Source organism: Callospermophilus lateralis, chromosome 18 (genome assembly GCF_048772815.1).
Source record: "Callospermophilus lateralis isolate mCalLat2 chromosome 18, mCalLat2.hap1, whole genome shotgun sequence".
Lineage (NCBI taxonomy): Eukaryota > Metazoa > Chordata > Mammalia > Rodentia > Sciuridae > Callospermophilus > Callospermophilus lateralis.
The window spans coordinates 17,283,271-17,296,033 of NC_135322.1; the positions used below are offsets into that span (position 1 = coordinate 17,283,271).

The 12,763-nt window shown below is 51.7% G+C and overlaps 3 protein-coding genes across 6 annotated transcripts; 1 reads left to right on the forward strand and 2 right to left on the reverse strand.

Annotated features, from left to right (window-relative positions):
- Positions 1 to 41: 41 nt before the first annotated feature.
- Lin37 (lin-37 DREAM MuvB core complex component) lies at positions 42 to 4,489 on the reverse strand. Of its 2 annotated transcripts, none has more exons than XM_076838569.2 (9): positions 4,295 to 4,489; positions 2,461 to 2,536; positions 2,216 to 2,266; positions 1,903 to 1,932; positions 1,738 to 1,823; positions 1,483 to 1,649; positions 379 to 519; positions 226 to 299; positions 42 to 152 (listed from the first exon to the last, which is right to left on the reverse strand). In XM_076838569.2, the coding sequence occupies exons 1-9, from the start codon at positions 4,326 to 4,328 to the stop codon at positions 71 to 73; spliced, it is 741 nt and encodes a 246-aa protein (XP_076694684.1). In that variant the 5' UTR covers positions 4,329 to 4,489; the 3' UTR covers positions 42 to 70. The 2 variants fall into 2 exon arrangements, with proteins under 2 accessions (XP_076694684.1, XP_076694685.1); XM_076838570.2 differs by lacking the exon at positions 4,295 to 4,489 and adding an exon at positions 4,081 to 4,254.
- Positions 4,490 to 5,678: 1,189 nt separating this feature from the next.
- Positions 5,679 to 6,995, reverse strand: Psenen (presenilin enhancer, gamma-secretase subunit). 3 transcript variants are annotated; one of them, XM_076838966.1, is made up of 4 exons: positions 6,854 to 6,995; positions 6,554 to 6,645; positions 6,108 to 6,212; positions 5,679 to 5,956 (listed from the first exon to the last, which is right to left on the reverse strand). In XM_076838966.1, the coding sequence occupies exons 2-4, from the start codon at positions 6,612 to 6,614 to the stop codon at positions 5,817 to 5,819; spliced, it is 306 nt and encodes a 101-aa protein (XP_076695081.1). In that variant the 5' UTR covers positions 6,615 to 6,645; positions 6,854 to 6,995; the 3' UTR covers positions 5,679 to 5,816. The 3 variants fall into 3 exon arrangements, with proteins under 3 accessions (XP_076695081.1, XP_076695079.1, XP_076695080.1); XM_076838964.1 differs by having other exon boundaries at positions 6,554 to 6,697; positions 6,854 to 6,994; XM_076838965.1 differs by having other exon boundaries at positions 6,554 to 6,697; positions 6,832 to 6,994.
- Positions 6,996 to 7,116: 121 nt separating this feature from the next.
- Igflr1 (IGF like family receptor 1) lies at positions 7,117 to 12,627 on the forward strand. The gene is made up of 6 exons (XM_076838963.2): positions 7,117 to 8,023; positions 8,093 to 8,276; positions 8,374 to 8,507; positions 8,615 to 8,710; positions 9,060 to 10,522; positions 12,023 to 12,627. The coding sequence occupies exons 5-6, from the start codon at positions 10,363 to 10,365 to the stop codon at positions 12,346 to 12,348; spliced, it is 486 nt and encodes a 161-aa protein (XP_076695078.1). The 5' UTR covers positions 7,117 to 8,023; positions 8,093 to 8,276; positions 8,374 to 8,507; positions 8,615 to 8,710; positions 9,060 to 10,362; the 3' UTR covers positions 12,349 to 12,627.
- Positions 12,628 to 12,763: the final 136 nt, after the last annotated feature.

Consider the following 12,763-nt stretch of genomic DNA (forward strand, 5'->3'; position numbering starts at 1 on the left):
GCTGGGAAGAAAGGGCTGGAACACAGTCTAGTGTACGGTTGGGGGATATTTATTAGAGGAGCTGGGAATGTCACTGTCGATCGTACATCTCCCGTAGGATCTTCATGCTTTCTGAATAACGAAGCTGATTCCGATGGGATGCCTCCTTCCACCTGGTGAGGTAGAGTGAGGATTCAGTAAATGGAAAAAGAGATCATGGGGGGAAGCCCGCTGGGGGAACCTCACCTCTGGCGGATGCGTTTCCAGCGCTGCATGTTACGATAGATGAGTGTGGAGGGTGAAGGTTCGGGCTCAGAGGGCTGTGTGGATAGAGATCAGGTGTACATACTGGAGCCCCACAACAAGACCCACAGCCTCAGGCCAGCCTCCTATACCCACCTCATCATCGGTGGTGCCCTGGGTCTCAGGCTGTAGTGGGGATGGAATGCGTGATCTGCAGGCATCTCCAGGCGGCCCAGGGGCTGTAGGTGGAGGCAGCTTGTACACATCACGACTTTTGCTGTTGGCGACCTCTGAACCCTAGAGATATAATACCCCATACCAGGCCCAAGAGAATCAGAGCAAAGAGCTGGGAGTACATGTTTTATTCTTCTTGCCTTTCCCAGACAATAGACTTAAGGGGCTCACTGGGAAATCTATACTTGAAGGACTCATATCTGAAGGACAGATACCTTAAACAGCCTGGAAGTCAGCTCTGTCTGCTCCAGGGATATCTGTCTTCTCCTGTCAGCTTAAGAACCCTTGTCTACCTTTGCCCAGCCCAGGAAACCCCATTTATACCTGTCATCCTGGGGTGGGAGGTCACATTTGTGTCACCTAGGAACCCTCTTCCACTATTACTGGTGGTCAGGTAGTCATCATTTCTGCTCTGATCTTTTTTTTTTTTTTTTTTTGGTATTTTATTTAGAGACAGGGTCTCACTGAGTTACTTTAGGGCCTCTCTAAGTTGCTGACGCTGGCTTTGAACTCGCAATCCTCCTGCCTCAGCCTCCTGAGTTGCTGGGATTACAGGCGTGTGCCACCATGCCCAACTCTGCTTGCATCTTAATAGTTCAAAGGGTCATATGTATGTCCTGGGGACCCCTGTCTACCCTCTCAGGCCAGGTGACTAATGGATCCCCATCTATCCCTCCATAGCCCAGAGGGTCCATGCTATACCTAGTAGCCTCACCTATCTGTACTAAGGATCCATGTTCAGCCCTTTAGCCCTTGGGAACTCAATAATGGAGGTCATTTCTTGGCCCGAGAGAGCCCTGTTGCCTTTCTCCTAAGGCCACATTGCCATGTCTGTCTGCCTCAGGAGACCTCTGTCCATACCCCTAGCCTGAGGATGTACATCTGTGTGCCTTACAAGGTCCAACATTCATTTGGGAGACTTAGGGACCTATACTTGGCAACCACTAGTTTAAGGAGAGGGTCCCTTGAGCCTGTCTACCCATTGCCCTCCCTGGCTGCTGGGCTGGGGCCCACCACCCATCCCACCTCCTCATCTTCGGGCAGTGGGGGCAGTGGTGAGCTGGGTGAGTGTTCACGCTCGCGCACTGAGGGGCTGTTGCGCATCCAGGCTCGGCAGATTGGGTACAACGGTGTATTCTCACTGAACTGGGCCAAGTCCACACTCCGGTCAAACAGCTTGATCACATATGTGTCTGGGGTGGTGGGGGTGGGAGGTAAGTGAGCATCCTTATGTAGCCCCTGACTCCCTGCCCACCCACCCTCTAGGGGTTGCCTACTCACTGGATCGCTGAGGCCCTCCCTCAGCTAGCCCATCATCCATCTCCCTCCTCTTCTTCCTCCGCTGGTGGGGGAAGCGGGCAGATGGCCTGTGTGAGGAAGGGAAATGTCAAGACAGGGGTGAGGGCTGGAAACCACATCCAGTGGCTAGGGCCCCTGCCACCTTACCTTTTGCCAGTGGCTGCGATGGAGCAATCTCTGTGGGGAAAAACAGGGCATTAGCAGGCTGACCTTCAAACAAATGCCTGCTCCAAACCCCCTGAAAGGGCACCCTGGGACCCCTTGAGTCTTATGTCCTCCTCATACCCTGGGGTTCTAGATGCCAACCATGAGGGGACCTAAACTGCTTCTGCCACAGTTTTTGTATATGTAGTGTGGTTAGGAGTGTAGCAGAGAAAGCGCAGGCAGAGTGGCCAGGGACTAGATGAGGAAAGGAGTTACCCACCACATTCTCAGATCCAGATCCTATAAAACAGCTTACTTGTTATGGGTGTCTGAGGGGGTTTTCCCAGCTTCCTCGTCCAGACGCTCCCTAATAGCAGAAGAGAACTATTGGCTCAAGGTTCCCAGGGCCTGGTGTGTGTGTGACTGCACCAAGTGGCTTCCCCATGGGACACCTTTCTCCCAAAATTAGCCTCTGGGGTCCCACCCAGATCCACCCAGGCTCAGGAGTTTCAATTTGCCAGAGCTCCAGCCCCATGATCCCACCCTGGACCAGGTTCCAACCTGTCCAAGTGACTCTTCTCCAGCAGACACTGCAGAACAGCATCCAGTTGGTTCCGGGCTTTGGCCATCTCCAACTCTGGGGGCAAAGGGTACCAAGCAGGAGTCAGCTCTGTATGTATATCTCCACCAGGGCCAATCTTATTGCCTGGTCCAGGCATGCTAAAAGGGTACTGCCGGCAGAGACTGAGAAATACAGGGATTCCCAACATCCCTTAGAGGAGAGACAGTTTGAAGATGGGGGTTGGGGCAGCTGAGACTGTAGCAAAGAGCCTTGCATCATGTTCACATCTCTGTACCAGTCTTGGCTTCTCTCCTGAACCCCAACTTGTAGATCCTACAACTTAGACACCTCCCCTTGGACATCCCCTGTGCTTTTTATGCACCGGGCTCTACACTGGCCTCGGTGTCTCTCTCATCTTACCCCTCTTCCTGGATCCCACCATGAAGGGTGACCCCACTGTCTCCCAGTCCCTTCATTAGTCTCATCATGGACGCCTGTCCCTCCCCCATCTCAGCCCTCTAACCCCATGGCTTGACCACTTGGCCTCCTGAGTGTCTTCCCTCCTTCACCCTTTCTATCCTGCCCATCCTGGTCCTTCTTCTCTTTTCCTTGGGATCCTAACCTCAGTATCTCAGGGTAGCCAGGGGAACTTCCAAAATCAAAATCAAAAACAAGACCCTGATTTTCCCCAGCTTAGAATCCTCCAGGACTCCACAGCACCCCCCAGAGGGTGGAGTCTTCACTCAGTCTGGAGTTCACAGGTCTATCTCTAGCCCCTACCATCATTTGTGTTCAGACTCCTAAGGGGTCTGAATATTTTCTGGCATTGGGAAGGTCTTTTATTAAGTCACTTGAGTTCAAAACCCTCCCTTGGATCCTTATTTCTCTCAAAGCAAAAGCCTAAGTCCTCACCTGGACCCACAAGATCTGTCAACCCTGAACACCTCTTTGCTTCAACCTCCTCTCGACCTCACTCTGCTTCAGCCTCCTTGGTCTCCCTGCTGTCCCCCCAACTCACCAGGTAAGGCTTCTATTTCTGGGCCTTTTTCGGGCCTTCTTCAAAACTACTTCCTTTGTTTGGCAGTTCCCTCTAATATCATTTTCATAGCATTCTGCTGTACCTTGCCTCACTCCCACTCCTGATCTCCTTAACTTCTCTCTCTCTCTAAGATTTAAAAGGCAAAGTCTGCTATGTTGCCCAGGCAGGCCCTGAACTCCCAGGCTCAAGTGATTCTCTTATCCTCCACAGGATAAGAACTACACCACCAAACTCAGCTTCTGTCTTCTATATTTAATAATATTCATCGGATGTCATTCGACTATTATGTTTTGGTTTGAATTCTTTGCCTCCCCATTGGTTTTACCAGGCCAGTCTTGGATTCCCATCAGCTCTGCCCCAACCCAAAATGACTTCTTCTATCTGAGCTTGTTTCCCTATCCAATGCACTTCCTTATTCCTAGGATTATTGGAATATAGTGACTGTGAGGGTTAAGAGTCCTTATTTTTCAAATTCACAGCACAACGCCTGACACATGATCACTGCTGGGATCGGAGACACTGAGGTGGGGACAAGAAAAGGGCCCTTCTCAGTTACCGGCTGAAAATCCCCTCCTCTTACCAAACCACGCTCTCTGAACCACCACCATTCAATCTCAAAGCTACTGTCAGCACAGACGCGGATGTAATGATCGATGCCTGATATTGCGATTGTCAGATGGGCTGCAAGCAGAAGTCATCTAGGTCGCCTTTTCGCGATACTCCTGCCTAGCAGACCTCCAATACCCTGAACAGCACAGTGCTCCCTTTCAGGCCCCCGATCTCCGGGTTCTCACCTGATTTCTCCACTTTCACCTTCACCGGGAACATGGTTTGGCTTCGGAGTCTGGCTAGCTGGGTCACAAAAACCCCAAAAGTGCCTAGTGTCACAAATCAAGGCAAGAGGCGAGCGGGGAGAGGTCAAAGGTAAACTCCGTGTACGGAAGGCCCTCCAGCTTGAGCAGTGTCCAGCCGCGACTGCAGCAGTGGCCGCCGCCTCCCTTCTTCCCCTTCTGTGGGTGGGCCCCTTCCACAGTCTCTTGTTCCCATTAGTCAGCCAAGTCGTCAATTTCGTTCGCTGGCCAATTGACAGCTGCCCCCCCACGGCTCCCAGCCTTAGGTCCCACCTTTTGGGCTGCCGCTTCCGGAAACAAACCAACGACAACCCCGGGTGCTTCCTGGGAGGTGTAGTCCTAGCTCCCGAGACTCAATCTGTAACGCCGCCCTCGCCACGCGAAGCGCGGTGGGAAACAAAAGCTCCGGCATCGCAAGGGTTTTGGGGAGTTGTAGTGTTAGGTTTGGGGAACACCGATTTACCTATTTACAGGGTTTAACTAACCGTAGGAGTCCCTCTGGTTCCTAAAAGGAAAACTAGTCTTAAATTAGAGTGGCCTCTTACGGAGCACTAGTTAGATGCCAGCTACGTGTTAATTTCAGGTACAATCACATTCATTTAGCAAATAATTATTAGTGTGCCAGGTATTCATCTAGGCACTGGGGAAACTGCAGTGAACAAAAATCCTTGCCCTAATGGAGCTTATCTTTTGGAGGATGGAAGATAGGCAATAAACAAACATATTCCAAATGATTGATGATAAGAGAAAGAATATAGCTTGAAATGGTAACAGGGAGCAGGACAGGAATTTAAATTTTAAATAGGAAGCTCAAAGAAGGCTTCTCTGAGAAAGTTCTTGAACACCTCTGTTGCTGCAGACAACACTTCCATCATAGAATGAAAAATCTCCACTTAGCACATGTCTTGGCCTAGATAAACTCCTAGGAGGTAGCATCCTGATTTGTATTCTAATGAGAATGATGGCACCCAGAGTAGGAAATTCATATTTTTGTTTAGTTTTGTGATGCCAAGAATCAAACCCAGGTCCTCATGCACTCTAGGCTTATGCTCTACCACTGGGCCAGAAAGTCATGTTTTTTAATTCACAACCACCATTACAGGATAGCACCCTCTAGAAGTGGACATCTTATTTGTTTCTTGGCTCCTCATCTGTAAAATAGGGTTCATGAACAGGAAAGTTACTATTCCAGAGGGTTATTAGTTTTCAGTGGGGGGAAAAAATGTGTGAAGCCCTAAACCTGATTCAAAGTAAGCACTCACTAAATGTTTTTGAATGTTAATGATCATTTTATGCTTCAACATCCAAAGATCTCAGGAAGTCAATATCAAAAGGTAGGGTTATTTATTGGGGATGTCAACAGAGATGACAGGTGATGGACACATGTCTTTGGGGCTTGAAAGTGAACTTAAAGCAGAGGAGCCCATCCAGGGAGAAATCAGGCCCCCAGTCTGTGGAGAAGTTGTCAGGGGGTGCCCAAGGGTATAGTAAAGGACAGGTAGTCTCCAAGGGCCCCCCAGCGGGGCCGGTAGATCTGGAAGATGGTGATCCAGGTGGTGAGCACAATCACCCAAAAGAGGAAGCCCACAGCTGAGCGCCAGACATCTATAATGGGGAACAGGAATGAGGAGGGTTGGCCTCCAGATGCTCTTTGGACTCACCCTGACCATCCCTCTCTTCTCTTTCACAGATCCCCGAATTCTGGAGCATCCACCCCCCACGCCCCTTCCCCCTTTCTTCTGTGCCCTAGACTTACAGCCTTTGATTTGGCTCTGCTCTGTGTAGGCTGGGGCGAGGAACGCCTCTCGGAAAAACCAGAAGATGTTGACCAGCCACAGAAAAGGCAGGAACGCGAACCCACCTAGGAAGACAATCCACACTGGGTTATAAAGCAATAAGGATCTCTACCAAAGCCCACACAGAAGATCTAGTTCAACGGGAGATCGCTGCTGTCAGGGGCTCAGGGATCCTGGCTCCTCCCTGGGATCCAGGAATCTGATTCTTCAACTTCTTATAGGACGAGGTCTCAACTTCCTCCTTCCTCAGGACCCTGGTGCTCCCTTCCCTCAGATCCAGGAGTCGGAGTTTCCAGCTGCTTTACCCCTAGGGACCCACGAATCCAAGCCCCTAGGCCCTCTATCCCTCAAGCGCTCTAATTCAGTCCCCTCTTTTCTCTCGAGACCCTCGGGGATTGGCCCTTACCCAAGTAGTACTTCCGGCACAGGTTCAACTTCTCCTCATTGGACACCCGCTCCAAGTTCATATTTGCGCTAGACCCGGGTCCTCTTAAGGGTCTGCGGGGAAAGACCCAAGTAACAGATGCAGAGATCACGAACAGCCACGCCCCTATTACGACAAATCAGAGACAAATGCAGAGGTGGGTTTGATGAAAGAAGGAAACACAGCTCCTATTAACAAGCAGGACGAGTGAAAGAAGCTCTTTATATTTATTGGGGTTCGCGAAGCGACTCAAAACTCACCAGTGGAATTTATTTCCTTTACCTTGGATGCCTTTGGTATTTTCAACTACGGACGTTTGCGAGAGGTGCCGCAGGTTTCGCTGGAGTTTGTAGTTCTTTCTTTTGGTAGAGGCAACGCTGTACGCATGCGCATCAGGAACCTCCCGGCGGTGTTTGTGGGAGGGGGGCGCGGACCTCCAATGCGCAAGCGCACTATGGAGTTTGTGAGCGCGTGATAAGCGTGCAGAGGCAGAGACGAACTACACTTCCCAACGCTCCTAAGTAACGGAAGTGACGTAAGGATCGGGCAAGCTAGAGGGTTCAAGTGAAAATGGCTGAATATTTAGCTTCGATACTCGGGACTGAGAAGGACAAGTGAGAACAGGCGCAGGGAGTGTCCTCTCGAGAATTGGGGGCTAGGGCTTTGGTCTTTGGTAGCCGGACGGTTGGGGACGGTGTTTCTGGGGTGTCCGACCTTCCCGGCCCCTAATTCACCACTGTCTTTGCACGTCTTCCAGGGTTAACTGCTCTTTTTACTTTAAGATCGGGGCCCGCCGGCACGGGGACCGACGCTCCCGGCTTCACAATAAACCGACTTTTCAGCCAGATGAGTCCGGACTCGGATCCCCGCTGGCTAACACCTTCAGGCTCTTCCCCTTCTGCTGTCCATCATCACTAGGTTCCACCTTTTCCGTATTTCTAAGGTCCAGCCTACCGCCGGGCTATTGCTATTTTCTGGTAGGCCCTCTCTGCAGGTTCCTCCCCTTAGCTTTCAACGCCCGCTTCCTGAGACTTGGCCACACCCCCTATGACAGACTGTGCCCCTGGGCCGTCTATTGTCTCTAGGTCCTCCCCCACCTCTTTCTAAGGGGTAAGCACCGCTGATGCACTGAAGATGCTTAGAGTTCTTCTCTGGTGCAGGGTTGCACTCCCAAACTTGGGTACTTCCCTCTCTGCATGAAGCCCTGTCCTCCGAGCTCAGGTCCCTCCCCCTTTAAATTCTGTTCAGACCATAGTGCTGCTCAACCTATTTCGGAATCACAGAACACCGCCCAAACGGCAGATGGATCTCATTGTGAGTGAGGGACTAGACAGGACAGGAGCAGAGCAGACAGCCTTGCAGGAAGGACATCTCCTGATTTCACCCGGCTCCCCACCTCCAGGTCACATGAGCGATGTAGAGGTGCAGGAACACTATGATAATTTCTTTGAGGTGAGAGTTAGCAAAGGTAGGTTGGGTTTCCTCTGCCAGCTTAACTGAGTTACTCCTTGTCTTCTGCAGGAAGTGTTCACAGAATTGCAGGAGAAGTATGGGGAGATTGAAGAGATGAATGTGTGTGACAGCCTGGGGGACCATCTCGTGGACAATGTCTATGTCAAGGCTTGCTGCCAGCCCCCCTTTCCCCAGCCCTGAAATGGAAGCATTTCAATGCCTGGTAACCATCACTGAAACTTCACAGTTTGAGGTCCATTACTAAGTTAAATCCTGTCTAGCCTCAGAGCTACTATCTAGTTCCCTGAAGATCACAAGTTCTGCTGCTGACAGCCACCCACTTTCTCCAGTTTTGGCAGGATGAAGATGCAGAGCGGGCAGTGGCTGAAGTCAATAACCCCTGGTTCAACGGTCAGGCTGTGCATGCTGAGCTGTCTCCTGTCACCGACTTTCAGGAGTCATGCTGTCGGCAGTATGAAATGGGGTATGGTAATTTAAGGGTGGGACAGACACTCAAAGTCCCAGACTCTTGAATGTGTGCTGGAAGGCTCAAACACACTCAGTGAGGAAAGTTTCCTGTATCCATCTCAGGGAATGTACCCAAGGTGGCTTTTGCAACTTCATGCACCTGCGACCCATATCACGGAACCTCAGGTGGCAGCTCTATGGGCAGGGACCTAGGCACAGGTAACTCGGGACCAGTCTGTCAAGATTTCTTATACCTAAGGACCCTGAGATGAGCCTTATCCTAAATCCCAGTCAGTGTCCCAAGACTCTTGTACCCTAAGAATAGTCGTGAGCTCTGTCTGAAAACTAGCACCTCAGTCTCAATCCCCAAACCAGCTTGAACCTCAAATCCAAGACCAGCCTAGATCTCCAACCCTGAGATTGATCCCTGAGTACCTTTCCTGAGACCACCTTGTGAAACACTAGTTATATTAATGACCACCCTGCCCATCCTAGAGCAGAGAGGCGTGGGGGATCTTTGCACCACTCCCAATGGCTCTAACCCAGTTCTCTCCCTTCCTATCCCCAGATCACCCCTGAAGTCCCATACTGGCCACCGTCCCGGAGAATGGAACTGTCTCCATTCCCCAGACCATCGGCATACCGCTTCTAAGACTGGCCCCCTTGCCCTTCACCCCTGACAGTCACAGATGTTTCTGGCAAGGACCCCTCCTCAAACTCCCCTTCACTTTAGCCCCATCTTCCCCAGGCTCCAGAAGTCCATTAAGTATTTTTTTTTTTTTTTTTGAGAGAGAGAGAGAGAGAGAGAGAGAGAGAGAATTTTGACATTTATTTTTTCAGTTTTCGGCAGACACAACATCTTTGTTTGTATGTGGTGCTGAGGATCGAACCCGGGCCGCACGTATGCCAGGCGAGCGCGCTACCGCTTGAGCCACATCCCCAGCCCCCATTAAGTAATCTTTATAACAAGGATTTTCTCTACTGTGCCTCACCTAATAAAGTTCCACACTGAGGGTTTAGAACGTCATCTGTGGTTTGCAGTTTCCTTCCACACTTCCGATAAAAAAAGAGAGAGAAAAAACTGCTGGCTTCCAGCCACACGCTCAGCAGAAGCACTTCGAACTACTAATGTGAGAGAGGCTTGGGCTCAGGTCTGTACTGGTGGGGTGGGGATACCTTTGTCCTGGAAACCTCAGCTTCTCCATTTGAGACATCCTCAAGTGGGAGGTATCTGTTTATGGCAGGTTGGAGGATTCCTAATATGGAAGAGATTAGGTCAGGAGGGAAGAGGTGGTTGGTAGTTCAGTGGGAGTCTCTAGTGAGTTAGGGCTGGGTTCTTGAAGACCACCACTCTTGAGATGGTGGTAATACTTAACACTTAAATTGAATTTGGTATATGCCAAGTGTTGTCCTAAGGGGTTTACTTTTCTAAGCAATTTTCCTTCCTTCCTTCAAGACAGGGTCTTGCTATTTTGCTCAAGCTGATCTCCCAACTTCTGGGCTCAAGCAGTCCTCCCAGGCAACTTCTGAGTAACAGGCCTACAGGGCACCAGGGCCTGGCTGGCTCTAAGCGCTTCTAATAACATAATATTCTCCACAGCAGCCAGGTGCTATGGAAAAGGGAGGGTGGATACCAGATTCAGAGTTCTCCTTAGCCATCTTGAGGCCTCTTGAGTCCTGATAATGGACCAGGAGTTGGCCTGGGGGCTCTGGTGGGGGTTAGGTTCCCACTTCCAAAGAGGCCAGGGAATTCCTTCCCCGCAAGGAATTCTCCTACTTCCTTCTTCTCCCGGGATTTCTGGAAAGTGTGGCAGAAGAGCTGTGGTTGGAAGTCTTGTGGCCACAGCCTTCGGTGTGCAGGACCTGCCCAGATGGGGACCGGATGCTTCCTCCGTGTCGCCTTGCTGCTTATGGCTCAGGCCTTACCACAGCCGGAAGCCTCCCAGTACTGCGGCCACCTGGAGTACTGGAACCCTGACAACAAGTGCTGCAGCAGGTGCTTAGAGCGCTTCGGGCCGCCTCCCTGCCCAGGTGAGGAGCGGACTAGGTATACGCATCAATCCTTGAGGTGGTAGGAAGCCACGGAAGGGCTGAGTGAGGGCTGTAGCGCAGGCCTGTAAGGCTCGTTTAGAGGCAGGCGTGGGCCTTCAGCAGGTAAGACAAGGCCGGCAGAGCCTATGTGGAGGACAGAGATGGGGCCCGCTAGTGGCGGGGTGGGGGGTGGGGGTGGGGCTAGCGGTTGTATGGAAAGGTTGGCCTTTTTGTGGGTGAATTCGGGTATGGGCAGTGCCTGGTGCAGAGTGGGTGGAGGAAAAAGGGGAGAGGCCAATATAAAGTGGTGAAAGGGGCGGGATCAGTGTGAAAAGAAGGGAAGGCGAGGGCGGGCACTGACGGGCTGGGTGCGTGCTGAAGGGGCGGGACTTACTGGGATGGGGCAAAGGAGAGAAGTTAATAGAGCAGAGGTTTGGGGGCTCGCTCAGCCGCTCAGGATCGTGCGTTTGTTTCCCACTAGACTTCGAGTTCGTGGAAAACTGCGGGCTCAACGACTTCGGCGATTTCTTAACGCACCCGTTCAGAAAGTGTCCTCCTGGACACTGCAACCCCAACAACTCAGAGCAATGTAGTCCCTGCATCAGTGGAGTCGCAGCCTCCACTCCCTTGGGAAGCCGTGGCAGCAGAACCTTACAACGTTGTAAAGAGGTGCTGGGCGGCCTCCAGGGTCTGGGTCAGGGCTTGCTCAAGGTGGGGCGGGAGGCATGGTTTGGGGGTCGATGGTCAGGGCCTGGACCCAGGGAGGGGATAGGAAGCCGCGGAAGGGGTGAGGGAGGGCTGTAGGGCAGGCCTGTGAGGCTTGTTTAAAGGCAGGCGTGGGCCTTCAGCAGGTAAGACAAGGTCTCCTCCCCGGAGAAGGGCCAAGCAGTACCTCAAAGTGGTGTGCCTGATGGGATGTGGGGAAGGTGGACTGGGTTAAGGTAGTGTGGGGTGAGTGGGGACAGGATGGAACAGGGGATATCCCCATGGAAGGATATAAGGGCAGGCGTGGCACATGGACTCCCTATTTATTCCCAAATCTTTATTCCCAGAAGCCCATCCCTTCCAAGGACTCCTGCCCTATGTCATCTCAAGAAACCAGAGCCCCTAGTTCACCAGTGAGTTCCAGTCTCTCATGGACAACTGAGAGCACCAGCACACTGCCAAATTTTGTTCTGTCTTTGGTATTGATCTCCTTGCTGGTCCTACTCCTGATCTTTGCAGTGATCCTCTTGCGCCCCCTACAAAGATACTACTGTCCGCGCAATGGAAAAGCCATTTCCCTTCCCTCTCCTGGCTTGGTTTGTGGAGACCCCAACACCTACACCCTCTCCTTACACTCACCTTTCCCAGGTGCCCCGGAGGCACTGGAGAAAAGGACCACAGGGACAGTATCTCTGCTTCCACTCTCAGGCAAAGGTTAGTTGGAAACAGGACACATACAGGTGAGGGGTGACCTAGAAGTCTGCCCCTCCCTCCCTTTTACTTTCCATTTCCCAGGTCTGCCAGGTCTGGAGTCACAGCCCCTGTCTCGCCTCTTGGATGAACTGGAGGTGTTGGAGGAACTGATAGTGCTGTTGGATCCTGAGCCTGGGCCTGCTGGATATATGGCCTATGGCACCACTCGACACCTGGCTGCAAGATATGGGCTGCCTGCTACTTGGTCCACCTTTGCCTATTCACTGCGGCCCAGTCGCTCACCATTGCGGGCCCTGATCGAGATGGTGGTAGCAAGGGAGCCATCTGCCTCCCTGGGCCAGCTAAGTGTGCACCTGGCCCACCTAGGAAGGGAAGATGCACTAAGGGTGCTGTCCAAGCTTGGCTGATTTGGGATTTGACATGGCCTACTGCTCAAAAATAGTTTATCTTGAATTAAACACTTGCTGTCTATTCCTCATCAAGGGGACTTCTTGAAGCATAATCCTAATTGGGCAAAGAAGACCCAACATGCCACTGCCTCCTCCCCACAGAAGGGCCACATGTGGGAGAGCTGACCTCAGTGCTGCTTTCTGAACAGTCCTGCTGCACCTCAGACAGCTCATCCACAGGCATTCAGTCTGCATTCTACATTAGAAAATGTGAGGCATTTCTTGCTTTGAAAACTTCGTAGACCACACAATTTACTCCTAATTCCTACATGGCCTCTCACATACTGTTGAGGCTGATGTACTTCTTTGGTTCAGGAAGGGCTGGGGTATGGAGAAGCAACAGCTCCTACCTGCCCCCAACACCACACACGGG